The 18,687-nt window shown below is 40.5% G+C and overlaps 1 protein-coding gene across 2 annotated transcripts; it reads left to right on the top strand.

Annotated features, from left to right (window-relative positions):
* The first annotated feature begins 3,788 nt into the window (after nucleotides 1–3,788).
* LOC136444923 (uncharacterized) lies at nucleotides 3,789–18,214 on the top strand. 2 transcript variants are annotated; one of them, XM_066442706.1, is made up of 12 exons: nucleotides 3,789–3,902; nucleotides 4,188–4,289; nucleotides 7,380–7,483; nucleotides 8,357–8,423; nucleotides 10,318–10,547; nucleotides 11,975–12,106; nucleotides 12,658–12,755; nucleotides 12,902–12,971; nucleotides 13,573–13,664; nucleotides 14,055–14,139; nucleotides 14,598–14,674; nucleotides 17,741–18,214. In XM_066442706.1, the coding sequence occupies exons 1-12, from the start codon at nucleotides 3,824–3,826 to the stop codon at nucleotides 17,838–17,840; spliced, it is 1,236 nt and encodes a 411-aa protein (XP_066298803.1). In that variant the 5' UTR covers nucleotides 3,789–3,823; the 3' UTR covers nucleotides 17,841–18,214. The 2 variants fall into 2 exon arrangements, with proteins under 2 accessions (XP_066298803.1, XP_066298804.1); XM_066442707.1 differs by lacking the exon at nucleotides 14,598–14,674.
* Nucleotides 18,215–18,687: the final 473 nt, after the last annotated feature.

Here is an 18,687-nt window from a genome sequence, read left to right as displayed (position 1 = left end):
ATCTTAGTATAATCGTTTTGGGCCATTTTCATTGTGATATTAGGTTATATGATGAAAAAATGCATTTGAAATAATTCAAGATGGCGGAACCAAGATGACGGATTTCGCTAGTGTAACTTGATATGAATATAATTTCTATGACGTCATTTTGACGTCGTTCCTATTGTCATCTACAAATAACGTATTTGGATACATCATGATTTATCATACAAAATTTCTATTTAAGTTATATCGCGTACCTTTGAATTATACGGAAATACCCAATTTGTTGGTTTTCGTCAATAAAATCACATAAATGACGTCATAATACGTCGCAACGTCATTAATCTTTACGTACATTTAAAACATTTGTTTTTTCACGTTTCTACAAAATTATATTTTGACACTATGATCATAATAACCCGTATCATACGTGTTTCTAGATGACAAGTATCAAACAATACGGAATATGAGTGCAGATTTTGCTGGGGTCAGTTTTGACCCCACTGGACCATGCATAAACTTTCTACGATAACTTAATCAACAATGAGCCAATCTCAGTAAAAACTTGTGAGAAGTTATAAGACATATATACAAACAAACTCATAGAAGGAATTTTGTTTTCGACTCGAAATGTCAAAATGGCACATGTTGATATACGACTGGGGTCAGTTTTGACCCCATACGGTGGTTTGAGGGTTAAAAAAACTTTTCATTTACATCACTGTTGGTGCGGCAGAGTGGTGTGTTAAGTTTCAGTTTGTTTCTGGTGTTCCGGCCGGATATGTCCCCTCTTGTGCTCGGAAGCCAGTCCCTGAAGTCGGACTCCATCAGAGATCTTGCAAAGTTGAGACACAAGTCCTCTCTTCTTTGTACCAGTGTTGTGAGTCCGAGCTGTTGCAGGGCGTGGGAGTAGCCAGTGTAGTCGTTGCCCAGAATAATCCGGCAGGCACGTTTTTGGATCTGTTCGAGTTTCTCAGTTTGCAGTTTGGTGAGGCCAGATGTTCAGGCAGGTGCAGCGTATTCTACGGAACGCCGGCATCTACGACAGTTGATGTTCCATGATTAACTCGGTGTCTCCCTCAGCACAACAAACTCTGCTCACCTAAGTCATGATTAAATCCGGGCTGACATTTGTCCCAGGGTCATGCAGTGCTGTTGTAGCGGATATTAAAAATAAATGCCACAGGGCGATCATTATATTGCGTACAGTATAACACAAAACCGATGATTTATGACACTCTTGAAACCACTTGCTCTATTCTATTCGAAGAGAAAACAGCCTAGATCCAGAGTAGACCGGAAAATTGTTCTGGTACTAACAGGTTTTATCCAGACGTAGGACGTCAAACATACTAATACCGAAATTAAGGTGCACTTTCGTTAACAGCGCAGCCTCATCTATTTCCGAGCATGTCTTCATTTTAATAATGCAGACGTCTTTACACTGATGGAGTGGATGGAATGCTCCACTTTAGGAAATCGATTTTTGTAGCTAAGATTGCTGCTGCAAAATCGAGAGTACCACTATGAGAACATATAGATATATGGGAGCTTATGTCTTACGTATAACAGTCAAATGGTGAAGGTGTTTAGAAGTTCATAATCATTGCAATACAATGTCAATTTTCGTTTAAAGACATGCCATAGTAATGGAGATATAACGTTAAATGTAATACATGTATACACTTGAAATGTAGATAATAAATGAAAATTTTCATGCAAATATTATTTTTTATATACAACTACGACAGCTATGAAGAAGTTTAAGAAAAGAATACTGGAGTTTAGAATGAATAGATAATGATCCATCCGCTCTGCCAGCGCGATTGCAAACGGCAATCTCCACTTATATACGGTTGGATAATTGATCAACGCCCTTTTAATTTGTCGATTGGGAAAGACATAGCCGGAAGCTTAAACAATATTAATCAAAGTTTAGATGCACGATGCTGATGGCTCATCCGCTGGCCATGATGAATTAGCTTCAACTTAATTGATTTATCTCATCGGCGAGGTGAGTTATCCATTGGCAGACAAGGTAAAATGTGAACAAAATTCTTGTCTTGGAAGAGGAAACGGTCTTAAAGATTGATAAACATTGACTATTGTCAAAGGTAGCATTCCTTTGTATATGGCATCATATAAGCTAGTAGTTTACGGGTTTTGTTACAGCAACTAAAGACATAAATGAAGTAAAATCTCATATAACAATGGACGTGAGGTGTGTCACGATACTGATATTCAACTCTTAGGTGAATCATCCTGGCATCGTCAGAAGATTTACATCGCTGTATGTCCTTGTCGTAGGAATTTAATCTAATCGTAATTTGCAGGTTGTCTTAATCAAAGAAACTGAAACATATTAGAAAAATCATATCCTAAATTGCAATGGACATGTGTTATGCCACGATACTGATATTCAGTTCTAAGGTGAATCATCCTGGCATCGTGTGAAAATTTACATCGCCGTATGTTCTTCTTGTAAGACTTTGATCTAGCTGTAACTGAAAAAGATGAAGAAAAATCATATACCATATTGCAATGGACATGTGGTAAGCCACGATACTGATATTCAGTTCTAAGGTGAACCATCATTTCATAGTGTGATGATTTACATTACTGTATGTCCTTGTTGTAAGACTTTGATATAGCTGTAAGTTGTAACTGAAAAATATGAAGAAAAATCATATCCTAGCTATACTGCAATGGACGTGTGGTAAGCCACGATACTGATATTCAGTTCTAATGCGAATCATCTTGGCATCGTGTGAAGATTTACATCGCTGGATGTCCTTATTGTACCACTTTAATCTAATTGTCGTTTACGGGTTATCTTGATTAAAGAAACTGAAAAATATGAGGAAAAATCATACCCTTTATTGCAATGGACGTGTGGGCTGCCACGACACTGATATTCAGTTGTAAGGTGAATCATCCTGGCATCGTGTGAAGATTTACATCGCTGTATGTCCTTGTTGTAAGAATTTGATCTAGCTGTAACTAAAAAATATGAGGAAAAATCATATCCTATATTGCAATGGACGTGTGGGCTGCCACGACACTGATATTCAACTCTTAGGTGAATCATCCTGGCATCGTGTGAAGATTTACATCGGTGTATGTCCTTGTTGTAAGACGTTGATCTAATTGTCATTTGCGGGTTATTCTGATTAAAGAAACTGAAAAATATGAAGAAAAATCATATCCTATATTGCAATGGACGTGTGGGCTGCTACGATACTGATATTCAACTCTAAGGTGAAACATCCTGGCATCGTGTGAAGATTTACATCGCTGTATGTCCTTGTTATAGAGCATTAATCTAAATGTTAAGGGTTATTTCAAAGCAACTGAAAAGCATCATAAATAAACGTATATACATCATGAAAAAGCATACCCTATGTTGCAATGGACATGTGATAAGTCACGATACTGATACTCAGTGCTTAGGTGAATCATCGTGGCATCGTGTGAAGATCTACATCGCTGTATGTCCTTGTTGTAGGACTTTAATCTAACTGTAACTCCCCTGCCATTGGACCCTCCGCCCTGAGCGGGTATCTGTCATGTCTGGTGCCAGCCTCACGAGGGCCGATGACGTCATCAGACTTGATTATGGAGTGACTAAACGGAAATTACTACTGGGATAAAGAGCTCGCAGTCCCCCGGCATAGCTTCAGTTCTGCGGGTGAAAACTACTAGGCGTCAAACCGTGGTAAAAAGGTATTGGTAGCTTTTGATATATTCCGATTATTTGCTCCCTTGATGCAACCACTACAATGCGTTTTGTAGAATCATTATAAAATATCGTTTTTCTGCTTTTTAAGAAGATACTGATTGCATGATAAAGAGCGTACAGTCTCCCGGCAGAGCTTCAGATCTGCGGGTGAAAACTAGTAGGCGACAAACCGCGGTAAAAGGTATTGGTAGCTTTTGATATTCTGATGATGCGTTCCCTTGATGTAACCAGGACAATGCGTACTGTAGAATTATTCTGAAACATGTTTTTTTTCTGATTTTTTTCTAAAAAAGATACAGATTGCAGGCCCTGATTTTTCAGCAGTCTTATTTGAGGGAGTGTAATTAACTGATACCCGTGGTTTGGTAGTCTATACATGAATGTATGATGTTCACTATCGTTGGCAGCATTTACGATAGAGAAGACCATAGGGTCATGTCAAAAACATGTGGTTCTATTTCTCAAGGATTTCTGGTAAAAGGCGAAGCGAGGATGGCAAGCAGGGGACTGATAGTGATGGTCGCTTTTTTGCTGACGTGCATCACCTATACCGTCTACGCCGAGGAAGGTAGGAACATATAATATGTCATTTTCTCTTCAACAATTGAGAAAATCTGGTAGGATAAGTCACAAATCTCAATGATCTCTCTGATAATGTCCTAATTCACTAATTGCTTAAAGGCTCCCCATTCCTTTCGAATTTAAACAGCCCCAAACTCTTACAGTATGTCCAACTATTCATAAAAGAAACCAAAAGATTTGAGTAGCAAACTCCTATCCTACCAGCCTTGTAGTACCTGCCCACACATTTATCTGTTCATTGATTTCAATTTTCTTACATTTCAAGATTTCTGTCAGGTAGTTTATTTGAGATAATCTGTTGCACTTACGCTTTGCGTGTCCGCACCTGTCTTTTTTCATTTTCAGTATTTGTAATATTTGTTTTTGTACGTTTTGTAATGTATTCTGTCGATGACGACTCGAAAATAAGCTGCAAGCTTGAGTCTGTTGTCATCATGTCATGTATTTTAATGTTGGAATACAAAAAAAATCTAATATGCTCGTCTTGATACCACTCTCAATATCTATACATTGCAAAATGAGTATCTAGGTTCGATTAAAGACTTCTTTTCGTTCTACCGCACTTATCGAAAAAAAGTAGTGGTCCTTCTTGATGTGGGTGGACCAAACCTTACTCTCTGGTCTTACAAAGCTTGTGATAGAAATTACTAACAAAACACTCGATCGAAGTTGAATTTTAATACAACGATATTCTTAAAGGCAACCAAAGCGATATTAGGGACAAAAAATGGAAATGAAAAAAAATGCTGAAATCTTTATTGTAGAGACATCTACTAACACTGTCTTGCACATTTGTTTAATAGCTTTATACTTTGATCATTTTAAAACCGTGCAAAAACATACCATGCGATGATTTCGTGAACCGACAAAAACCACAGCGACGATTTTCAGTGAGATCGCACATTACAACGAAGTCATATTCTGCATCATGGACGTCGCTATATATTGGGATAGTGTTGTTTGAACTAATCATGTATAAAAATGACTAAATAGATTGCCATTAAAAATCCGATTTTCGGGTCCTTATATTGCTTGTGTTTCCATTAACATGAATATTGTGGAAAATACAACGGGTCTTCGGAACCATCAATTATCCGTAAAGCTTTCTGGTACATCGATCCATTATCGAGATCGGTATTTCAGAAAGACTTGACATATTGCGTTTTTGAAAGGGGAAATCTATCTACAGCTTCTAGATTGCACCATTCTATAAGAGTCGTTGAGTGGAAAACGATGTTTCTACTAAGTGACCGAAGAAAATTATGACACGGTTAACCACTCTATTTTTCTCTGCAATTTTCATACACACCCAGGGTAGTATTATTGTATCATCTATAAAGAGATTCTTTAATATCGTTCAAAGCCTTTATATCTGTCCACAACATACGCTGTCAAATTGCCAACAAATATGTGTAATTTAGATTCCTATTTTTCTATACCAAAGTAAATTGGGTCGATACAATGTGTCTCCAGTGCTATTGACTTCGTATGATAACCATTCAATTACGACAGAGATATCAATGACTTACACTTTGGTTATTCTCAGATAACACAGTGTGTTTTCTATTACGTGGAAAACTTGTAAACCTAAACTGTATCTACTTGTGAAGGAAAATAAGCAACTACTATTTCATACTCATCTGTTCGAATATCAACGATATATCTTACAAGAGATATGATAGTCTATTTCAGTAACTCCTTTTTTTTTACATAAATGATATCAATCATTCTTAAGAGAATGATGACAGATGGGTGGACAAAATTTTAGGGTTATATAATCCAACACAGATAATAATTTGAACATGGGAAAGACGCTATGCAGTTAGCATATCAGCATTTAAAGGAGCATTCCACTCAAGAAGCGGGTATCATGATTTACCGGAGACTAAATTGTTATGCCTGAATCCAGTTTGTGTTGTTAAATTTACCATAAGTTGAAGCCTGAACGCAGGGCTAACATATAGCGATCAAATTCTTGAATTCCCTGGAGGACCCTTCCAACAATGCCAGAGCTCAATGTTTCTTACAAAAGTACCAAATCTCTGTATCCCCCGACTTTTTGTGTGCCTTCCTGAATGTGTCATAGTCACTCGACTGCTTTCGATAAGCTTATCGCGTCTACCGTTGACGAGAAATTGTGCCCGAAGTTGGCCATGCAAGTGCATAGAAGCGGGTCTGTATGGGGGTACATGGATTTAGAACAGGATTATTGTCTAAAGACAGCTGAGGTAATTTAGCCAAAATTCGGGTGCATTTGTATCCCTAAAAATGTAATCTATCAGAAAATAATACCCACTTCTGGAGTGAAATGATCCTTTAAAAATCGCAAAATCCTCCACTCAATCAAACGACTGTAGGTTGGCATTGCCTATGAATCATGCTTTGTCCATTTGATGAACAGCTAAATGATTGTAGACAGGGATTTTCAATTCACCGCAGACATATTCTAATCTGCAACAAGCCCTGGCAATCGTTGCCACAATGATGATACTTCTCATGTGCATCGTAAATCAACGACATAAAGAAGAATAGCGATGTGTCTCTGAGCACACTTAAACACTGTACCTTGCAAATCCTGACTGAATTTGCATATTTAACATACGCATTCAGGCAACTAAAAGCAGTGATAACTTGCATAATGATGGTAAGACTAGAATGATGGTGTTCTATATTTTACAGACCGAGACATTAATTTCTTGCGACCGACCACAACAATGTAACAATTTGGTGACAACAGTCTTGGTATATGATAATAAAATACCGTATAATGCTGGCAATGTCAATAGAAAATTCGTAATCGATTAATGAAACGAATCAAATCATACTTATTCCTAATAATTTCGTCCTTTTTATTTAAGTTTCTTGGCCAGCGAAGATTGTTGTGGTTGACCTAAACATCAACTTGACTACAACAAGTTGTTGTAGTCAAGTTGATGTTTATTGCCCTTCTTTGACAAAAGAAGAACAACTTGACGGCGAATAAGTATGCATGGTTCGGCCTCTTTACGTTGTAATGTTAACATCATTAGTATAGAGCTCTCTATTAATCACATGCCATGCCCGCCAATTTTCTTAGATCTTAAGACTGACGAGGCTGCCAAGCGCCGTCCTCCGCCACGTTTTGTCCAGGAGAAGGGAGAAGACAAGAGACGACCGCCACCGAAATCCGTCTACTACCAGGTAAAATACTTCTAATTATGCTGCGTTTTCCATCACAAGACTGATTCATTTTATATAAATAGAACGGCACATTCCGGAGTATGTGACGACAGCAACGTACGGGTGATGAATTGTTGGTAGTCTATGGCGCCCCCGTCCCTACTACCAGCCACCTTTGACCTTTACCTTAATGATGTATGCCAAAACAGAAGAACTATGAAACGTTTTAATATGGATAAAAGCAAGGCATGAAAACCAGAAATTAGCAATGCTTGTTATTATAACCAAATGCATGAAACATTCTGAAGACGTGTAGCAAAAGTATTTGATCAAAAGTTTGGGGACTAAACAGCATCTCTTGACAATGTTTTTTCAACCGTAGCACAAAAAGTTGCATCAATGCTGGTTTGATAGTTGATTGGAATTTAATGAGAAAGACGAAGTACGTGTGTTTCTTATTATGACCTACGTAAACCCACATTTTCTATTAGTTATTAATTTGGCCCGTGGCGCAAGCGGTAACGCAACCCCGCTGCTTCGCCATCTGGATCAAATTCCGTGGATCCGAAGGGCCCGAGTTCGAACCTCAGAGGTCGACTCGAGCTCGGACGTGTTGCAAGGGATTGCATTTGTCATTTCGGGTGGTGACGTAAAGCCGGCGGCCCCGTGTATGAGAAGAGTAGGGGTGACCTGGTGTGTTTAGCCAAAAACGCGAGCCGTGGCGAAGCCGCATTACACTACCACTAGCTATTTGAAAAAGCATCATGCTTCACCTCACTTGAGGATGCCTGCTTTACCTTTACCTTTATGGATTTGGTGAATCTTCCGAGGAGTTATGCTAGCAGTATTTCGGGTTAGTGTAACGTAACAAGTGCATTCTTCTTTTTCCATCAGGCGTTCGAGAAGCACAAAGCAGAAGAGAAAGAACAGCAACACCGTTCACCTTTCACCGGACTGGAAGGTAAAATATTGTCGACCATTGCTTATCAAACTATTATCAACATGGCTAATTCATTTGATGGTCAGTTTGTTGGTTTGAAAGATTGTTGGTTTATTTGGGGGGTAGCTTATTGGTTGGTTGGATAATCTATTGTTTGATTGGTTTGGAAATCGCTGATTGCGTATTGGTGATTGCGTTTGATTGATTGATTGATTGATTGATTGATTGGATGGTCAATTGGGCATCCTTTTGTAGCAAGGAGGATACATGTATCAATCGTTCGCAGGCATCAGTGTGTGAAGCATGTATATCGTCACCCTAATTTGCTACCCTCAAAAATAGGTGTCATCATTTTATCATCATGACTAAATGTTGGTAGAATCCGCTTAACTGCACACCCGATTTGCCAGCGTATTTGGTGCAGTTATCCGGCTGGTGCAATAATGCAAAATTGCCCAGCTGGACCGGTAGTACACTGTATCATACAGGAGGTGAATAGTTCATAAACTTCGGTGTGCTGTATGAACTTGTTAGTCCGCATTCAGATGTTAGAAAGCTTTCGTTATACAGGTACAGTGCAGTAACACCGTAGATTCCACCTCTTGTTAGGGCCACGATTATGCATTGAAACGGTAAATTTCAAATTCTCAGGAAAGACATCTCAGGACACAATGAGTGAAATCAGTAAGCGCCAGAGAGGCCCCTGTCATGTTTGGACAGATTAGACCGTGTATATGATGGTAGTGAATTACTGTACAATGGACTGTACTACGTATCCAGTGGGTAGATATGGTTAGCTGACTTAGATCAGTGACAGACCATTCTCCTCATAGCATAGCCGAACCCGCGTATACATCCTTCGGGTGAATGTAGGAAGTTTGTATAACGCGGATTCAGCTCTGCCATTAAAGAATGTGACAGATGATCACGTCAGCACCGTAGATATGAGAACTGAGACTAGATGTACGTATAATCACCAGTCTTTTATTATTGCAGCAATATGTGAAAAAAGCACTGCCGCGAACCTAAAACCACCAACAACACCCCATGTCATTCTTAACGCGAAATCAAATCCCCGCGAACTTAATGCATTCACAGTAATTAGACAGTGTACAGGTAGAGACCAATCTTTATTGAGTACAGCATGCTGTCTGCCAAAATGCAATACTGACTTTTGGTAGGCGTGTGTCTCTTTATGCTGACGACACGCCCCGTGACCCGCCCGGGACCTCCCATACGATCGCTATCAACGTGATTGTCAATGGAGACCACCTTCTTATGTTAGTCTAAACAATTTTAGACATATTGGCGGTATTGCGCCTTTACACCGGCAGGTATCGGCTCATTTGTACCGCGTTTGCCGATTTTTAGCTCACCTTTTTAGTTATCTTGTCGAGGATTTTTGATCAAATTTGGTGCAGTTATCCGGCATTGGTGACAATGCACGGTGCATACATGCGGTGTCACTAACAATGCAGTGAATGGGAACCGGTTTGGGATTTTGGGATTTGGTGCAGTTAAATGGAATGTGCGTTTATCCGAGGTGCATTTAAGTGGCTTCTACTGTATATGTGTGTTGGGCTAGAAATATAGCTTTTAGCTACAGGTTTATTAGAGTCCAAATTCATGAGTTTTAAGGTTCGAATTCCTTTAATCAACATAAATGTGATAGGCATCAGCAGCAGCTGCCAGTTAAGGTTGCCAGCGTGCCCCTAACAAGAAAGTAAAATACCATTGTAATTATAGACTCTATCCTTTAGAGTCTGCAAGCGTGGTATGTCGAATAAAGATTTCAAAGATTTCAAAGAGGTTTGTGACGCAAATGTTCTAGCTTTCTTCCCCTGATGCTTCTTAGTGACTGCTAGACAGACAAGACATTTCGAAGAAAGATTTAACTTGAATATGTATATTCTAGAACCAATGGAAAAGAGGAGACCACCACCTAAATCAGTGTACAAAGTTGAGGAAGAGAGTAAACGTCGCCCGCCACCGAGATACCAACTGGCGGACATAGAGTCGCGATACCAGGTGAAGCGACGCCCCCCTCCCCAGATCTTGTACAAAGACCTCGATTTTGAGAAGAGACGACCCCCGCCCAGAAGTGTGTTTCTGCGATCAGGGCTCTACTCATCTAGACCCTTAGAGGTACGTGGTACAAAGACGTCAATGATCTGTTCTTGTAAAAAAACACCAAACGTTTGTTGATGTATATGTTATGTAACTAGTAGACTAATCAGTCCAATGTCGCTTATCAAAATGATTGAGAAGTTTTGCAGGTATATTTATAGAAAATATATGTACCAGTTAGGTACTAGGTAAAATGGTGCACAAAATGGATCTATGTTAGAGAGAATATACCTCAACAATGTTAACAATTGTATCGAAAAGATATAGACTTCTAAAAAGATTTGTTGTTGACATTTACAAAACAATACAAAAAACTTAATATATTTAGATGAACGTCGTCGGCAAAAACATTACAGGATACCAACCCAGGAAGCCTAAATCGCCTTACGCCACGCGTCCCAGTCTTCCATTCCTATTCGTTACTCAACTAAACTTCCAAACTTCAATCAGGTGTAAATGAGTACCTAGTTTCGGGTAGGGACGTCAGTCGGGTAGGACGTTAAATGGAGGTCCCGTGTTTGAGGAGAGCCACACATCGAGCACGTTAAAGAACCCACTGCACTTATCGAAAAGAGTAGGGGTTAGGGCCTAGGGGTGGGTACCGGTACCGTGTACCGGTACAAAACCGGTATTTCTTAATGGACCGGTCCAAAAAAAAACGGTCCGTAAAAAATCAGTGGACCGGCCTATAGACCGATTATAAAATTCATAGTACCAGGCTACCAGCTGGCGGCCACATAACTGGTCCAAGAAAATACAAAATAGCAGATTTAACGAGTCGTTTTCGAAGACGTTAGCTGTGAATCATCTAGAAACACTTAAAGGATGAGTAAACAGACGGCGAGGAGAGTATAGTTATAATTTTGAGACAAAGTGCAAACCTAAGAAATTATATCGTTCCAGACATGACGTTTGGAGATTTTACGTGTGTACCGCTCTCCAAAATATGATGTACTGCGACAGTACTATAATCAGGTACAGGTGCAGGTCCGGACCTGGACCTGACCCTCTGGACCTGGACCTGGACCGGACCTGAATTTTATGTACTAGTACCCACCCCTACTAGGGGTCATTCCCGGTGTGAGTGGTTCAAAACCTACAGTCCTATGACCGCACATGGGTTCGCCCTTAGTGATAGCCTCGGGCTGGTTGGGCAACCCTGGCATGTACATGCAAACCAATAAAAAGTAAATAAACTTCCGAATCCCGTGTCTCTCATTAGGGTGCACATCAACACCTTAATTAGACAAACCTATGAAAATATTCTAAGAGATGAACACCATGCTTACAAGACATATTTTGGCTTGAAAAAGTTTGTACGAATATGTTAATTTGTACCTTACAACATTGGGAGAATCTATTATCAACGTTATCATGACGCTCATTAGCTCCGGAGCTCCATTCATGACACATGTAGTGCATGTATTTTCTATCTCTGTACGCAGGAGTTGGTATCAGGAAGTGCAGAGGACGAGATGAAGGACAGAGGGCCACCTGATTGGGTGTACGCCGACCAATCAAGACGTCGTACGTCGCCGTCAAGGGGTTCACCTTCTTTGGCATCTTACTACACGTCTGTAAGTATAGACATAGGTCCGATTTACACACAAGTTCTCGAAGTCGACTCGAGGCTATGTGTGAGGAGCTTTGGGCTGCTTAAGTGGACTTTTTCTACTAGAAAACGCTGCTTGAGTGGCCTAAGGTTCTTCTTGCACAGTCCTGAGTCGACTCCAAGTCGACAGGCCAGTATGACCCTGCACAATGCGGATAAAACGGTTCTTAAGAGTGGTTGTAGGTCAGTGCGTTGCCCTGCGAGCAGAATACCAAATCAAAATATGAAAATAGATTTGTACAATTGCAATCTACATTCCCAATGAGCTATGAGGAGAATGTTTAGACGCTACAAAATGTAAAAACCCAGACATAGACCAATTAAATGTTTATGCTTTTAACCATTCGGGGGTATTGATTATACTATTTCGATGAGGAGGGAATTGATGCGCAAGCACCATATCATAGCAATTTTGATAATTGATATATATTGTTATAAGATGATGAGAAGTTTAGGAAATTTTGAAGACGAACAGAAAGCTCTAACTTTGTAATACAGTGATGATTTCACCCACAGGATGACACTGAAGATGAGGAGTTCCGCCCTCCTCCCTGGGTGTACGCCGGTAGAGCGAAGCGCCGCATGCCGCCTCCCTGGATATTGCAGCAAGCTAGGTACGCCGTTTTCCATGTCTCAACTGTTATGAAATTATGATATTCTATATCAAATTAAGTTATGTATGTGTAAGAAAGTAATCAATTTTCAGTATTAAAATCATCATTTTGCAGCATAGTTGATAACATATTGTCCTGCCTATAAGGTTGTTGGAGGCGGAACTTGAAAGAGAAGAGGCCGATCGTAACAATTACAATGCAGATGACAGTGACTGGGTGAGTAGACGTTTTTTGAAATTAAAAAGCATCTTTATTCTCCGTTTGCTGCATATGATACATCCGGATCCTTGAGGTAAACAAACTGGAACACATTTCAAGTATGTAATACATGTACTAAAAATAGCTTCTGGAGTTATGTTGTCCACATACAAATTCACATCCACACAAAGCCCGCTGCAGTACTGAAGGAAAATGTCAGGGGAACGATTTTTGAACTTGACCTCCGTTTCCACAACATCTATACACACCTGCAAAAAATCATGAGGATCCATCAATGTTTCCGTCACTTTTTTTGCCTACATAAAAACACACAAAAATTAAAAGGCCACTGCAGTACTGTTGAAAAACGCAAGGTGAACCATTTTTGAACTTGACCTTCCTTTGCACAACCACTACACACCTACCAAAAATCATAAAGATTCATCAAAGGTTTCTTGAGTTATGCTCTTGACATACATACAGACCCACCAAACAGCTGGCTCAACCAAAAACATAATCTTCCCCGAGTACTATAGTACTGGGCGAAGATAATAACTGGTCAGGTGGCAGTTTGCTTATGTTCCTAATTGATATTCTTCATATTCTCAAAATATCTCAGGAGACTGCAGCTGACCAGAAGGCGGTTCGGCCTCCGGCCTGGGTGTACGCCGGGAGAGCCAGGATGGACAAAGCAGGCTTGGACAAACCCAAGTAGGTTCAACCATGAACTAATTACACATTTGTAGCTGCACCTGATACGTTTAGATGTGGTTATTTTTTCACACTGTGTTTAACACTTGCTGGTTGTATGTTGGTTTGCCTATCTCCCCCACTCTTTTTCTCTCTTTCTTTATACATGATATTGTAGTAGACCCTCGTATGTAAAATGTATTTGACCCTCCCTTCGCAGTCAATTAACGTCACCTAGATAAAAAGCGGCCAATTGGCCGATTTCAGTTTTTGTAGAAATGAAGTCACAAAAGAAACAATGTCCTTTGCGAGTAGAAAATACCAGTAGTCAAATAAAAGAGCAAAGGTACCAAAATACATTTTTCAGGAACTGCATAAACTTTTGATAAGCATATGCTATGTTTATTACAGAATGCTGGAACAGTATGACAACAACAAGTGGCAACTCGTCCCCGATTACTACTCTCGTGACCAAGGCATGGTTCGCTCTGCCAAGGTGAATGATTTCTTCCTAAAACAGACAATGGCAATGTCGTATTGCATTGAAGTTTTTATCACTTGTTTTTAACACTGCCACATACAGAGCTAGAGAAAATGATTTTGATAAGGTGTGTGTAGTCCCATAACCTTTGTTGAGGCCATACGGGCAGTGGTTGTTTTCCTTCAACCGCCTTTTACCTCCCAAGTTAAGTCAAGGACCCACACTTACGTACACCAAGCGTGGAGTTTAAGGTAAATATTTGGATGTATGTTCGAGTCCAAGTTGTCAATTTATTTATTAATTAATCTTTAGGGTGGGCCCTTCAGTTAACATTGTAACTGTTATACAGTTCATAAGTACGTGTATTTGTTTCTGTGATTGTCTACATTCACTACTACATCGGAGAATACCGAGTTCCAGACTTGCACGCATTCTTGATTTCTCAACACACTTATTTCTGTTCATAATTGCAGAGCTGTGTTCCAAGTGGAGAATACTGCACAAGTTGCGATTGTAACTGTTGCAGTAAGCTTTGCTTGTGGCACCCTTCGTGAGTACAACTCTAACAAAACAGCAAGACGTCGTTCACGCAGCCATCATTAACATAATTTAAGCCCCCCTCTCACTGGACCCACTGCGCACTGGCGGCGTCGCTGCGTCCGAAACTGGATTTGTGCTAACCTTGAATTTATAATGACAATGACAATAACAATGATCTTTATTTGCACGTTCATACCCACATGAGCTAAATGCAGTACAGTAGTTTCAATGTTTCACATGAAACGAATTCAGTGTAGAGAATCGTTTCATGAAGCGTTCATGAAACGTTCGTAAACAGTTAGATAATTAAAACAACTAAATCTATGCTTTATTATATCTATCTATTACAGAATAATCAAACATACAATGCTATGCTATCATTGAATCTATTGTTTACATGTCTCTTCCGTCTTCTTAAAAGACGTGTGTACGAATGATGGGAATATCATTCAAAACGTACAAGTATGACTAAAAGACAACAAAACAAACAAAGCTTTAAAATATTTTTTGTCGATGAAACTCGTTGAGTGCTTTGTCAATTCGATCGGCCGCAGTGACGCCGCCAGCGTGCCGTGGGTACAGTGAGAAGGGGGCTTAACATTGTGTTTGTCTGTTGCATAATTGCCATAAGGTATGGCTTTATGTTGATTCCACAATATCAACATTTCCCATGCAATAAACAAGCGTCAAAACATGATTTTCACATTTCGTTCGAGCTTCAACACTTACCATACCATAGACAGACATCCACATATGATTTTCATATTCTTCCGTTTTTCAAAACTCACCATACCATAAACAAGAACGTGCACATTTCACATTCTATCTAGTCACAACACTTTATCCATTTATTCATCCATCAGTCACACAGAGTTTCAACGCTTTAACGGATGTACCCCGACTTATAGCGTATGTACCCCGACTTGTGGCGTATGTACCCCGACCTGTAGCGTGTGTGCCCCGACTTGTAGCGTATGTACGCCGACCTCTAGCGTATGTACCCCGACTTGTAGCGTATGTACCCCGACTTGTAGCGTATGCACACCGACCTATAGCGTATTACCCCGACCTGTAGCGTATGTACCCCGACTTGTAGCGTATATACCCCGACTTGTAGCATATGTACTCCGACCTGTAGCGTATGTACCCCGACTTGTAGCGTATGTACCCCGACTTGTGACGTATATACCCCAACTTGTAGCGTATGTACCCCGACTTGTAGCGTATGTACACCGACCTATAGCGTATGTACCCCGACCTGTAGCGTATGTACCCCGACTTGTAGCGTATATACCCCGACTTGTAGCATATGTACTCCGACCTGTAGCGTATGTACCCCGACTTGTAGCGTATGTACCCCGACTTGTGACGTATGTACCCCAACTTGTAGCGTATGTACCCAGACTTGTAGTGTATGTACCCCGACTTGAAGCGTATGTACCCCAACTTGTAGCGTATGTACCCCGACCTGTAGCGTTTGTACCCCGACTTGTAGCGTATGTAGTCCAACCTGTAGCGTATGTACCCTGACTTGTAGCGTATGTACCCCGACTTGTAGCGTATGTACCCTGACTTTTTTCGGATGTACACCGATCTGTAGCGTATGTACCCCGACTTGTAGCGTATGAACCCCGACTTCTTGCCTATGTACCCCGACTTGTAGCGTATGTACCCCGACTTGTAGCGTATGTACACCGACCTGTAGCTTATGTACCCCGACTTTTAGCGTACGTTCCCCGACCTGTTGCGTATGTACCCCGACTTGAGCGTATGTGCACCGACCTGTAGCGTATGTATCCAGACTTTTAGCGTATGTACCCCGACTTGTAGCGTATATACCCCGACTTGTAGCGTATATACCCTGACTTGTAGCGTATGTACCCCGACTTGTAGCGTATGTACCCCGACCTGTAGCGTATGTACCCCAACTTGTAGCGCATGTACCCCGACCTGCAGGGTATGTACCCCGACTTGTAGCGTATGTACACCGATCTGTAGCGTATGTACCCCGACTTGTAGCGTATATACCCCGACTTGTAGCGTATGTGCACCGACCCGTAGCATATGTACCCGGACTTGTAGCGTATGTACCCCCGACCTGTAGCGTATGTACCCCGACTTGTAGTGTATGTACCCCGACCTGTATCTAAGTACCCCGACTTGTAGCGCATGTACACCGACCTGTAGCGTATGTACCCCGATTTGTAGCGTATGTACCCCGACTTGTAGCGTATGTACCCCGACTTTTAATACCACACCATGAACAAGCATCTGCACATGGTTTTCTTATTCTTTCAAGTGTGAACATTTGTGTGCACGTTTTTTGTTTGTCCACGTCATTCGACATTGTGCCAGCTTCCACGAGGTGATTGATCTTAGTCAATAATACAAGTATGCCGTCAAAGCAGAATTACTTATTCTCCAAGCAGAGGTTTCGATCGGGGGGGGGGGGTATAGTTTACAAAGATTTCATTCTACCGTAATAGAAGAAGAAAGAAGAAACTTTATTGCGCGACAATTGTAGCTGGTACAATGTATGGCAACTAATGTAGATGATAATTAAACTATTGCTAATTGGTGACAGATATAGAGAACTTATCTAGTCTATGACTAACAGTAAAATAGTCTATCGAATAATGTACATGCTAACGCTCTAAAATACAATTTGTTGGTAACAGTATGCTGTGTCAGGAATGTATGATATTGTCTCGAGTTATATACAAATTTGCCTACATAGGTGGATATATGAACAGGGTATGATAGTATCATATTAAATATATCTGTCCTTGTAGGTGCGTATAATGTTTCGGACGTACATACAATAGATTGTGACAATTTTTGTCAGTCATCGGCATAAGTTCGACAGTCCATAATGAAGTGAAATTCAAGCCGTTACTCGACTTTTATTCTTCTTCCTATGACCTATTTGCACTCTTTATTTTGAATAGACGGTACAAGATACAACATAACTTTATTGGAAATCGCAGTGTTGCTGCTGGTAATTACTTTCATAATTTTGCCCATTTGTAAAAACGTTTTATCCACACTTAATGTTATGTTTTCCCTGGTGTTTCAGAGCTGGGCTGGTCTACAGTAAGTGTGTCTCTCCTGCCATCTGCGACCCGTCGTTTGCCGCCATCTTGGCTAGCGGAAGCTTCGAATGCCGCAAGCAGTAACGAAGAGGATAACCGTATTCTTAGAGTGAATTTAAAAGACGACTTGCAGTGGTTTAGTGTTTTGATATCAAGAATTTGACACCTGGATGATATATTATTGATGTGTTACACAACAAACCTGGAAAGAATTTTCACATTAAACTGACTGAGCAAAATATCATGAGATATACAAGAAATACACCAATCATGATGCTTCTACAATTTGAAGTGGTAGTTATATCGCTGGTCTGATATCATGAACTTGATGGATTATTAGAAGGGCATAAGCCATTGTAAAGCACATAACGACAGCTGGTGACGTTCATATATATGATGTCGTGTGGTAAGTGGGACTGTACTGATCGATGAAGTATTAAACAGGCAATCATCTTAAATTTGTGTTTTGTAATTATTCTGCAAGATAACAAAACAGTCCTAGGGGTCGACTCCAGCTCGGACATGTTGTAAGGGATTGCAGTCGTCATTTCGGATGGTGACGTAAAGCCGGCGGCCCCTTGTATGAGGGAGCTTCAGGCATTAGCCTCAAGCGTCAAACCTCTGCACGTAATAGAACCCAACACACTTATCGAGAACAGTAGGGGTGACCCAGTGTGCTTGGCCAAAAACGTGAGCCGTAGCTAAGCCGTATTGCACTACCACCAGCTACTTGAAATTGAAAAAGCATCATGCTTCACCTCAAATGAGGATGCCTTGAAACGAACAAACGAAAATGAAAGAGCATGCTGTCAGCATGAAACGTGATGGTGAATCGACTAAGGCCTAAGAACAAAATGTTGTGTTTCTGGTTACGGTATTGAATAAAACAGTATGTTGGTAGGTAGGGATTCTCATTTTTTCCCTGCCTCCC

The sequence above is a fragment of the Branchiostoma lanceolatum genome, chromosome 11 (assembly GCF_035083965.1).
Source record: "Branchiostoma lanceolatum isolate klBraLanc5 chromosome 11, klBraLanc5.hap2, whole genome shotgun sequence".
In the NCBI taxonomy this organism is placed as follows: Eukaryota; Metazoa; Chordata; class Leptocardii; order Amphioxiformes; family Branchiostomatidae; genus Branchiostoma; species Branchiostoma lanceolatum.
This window is presented reverse-complemented; position numbering and strand designations above follow the sequence as displayed.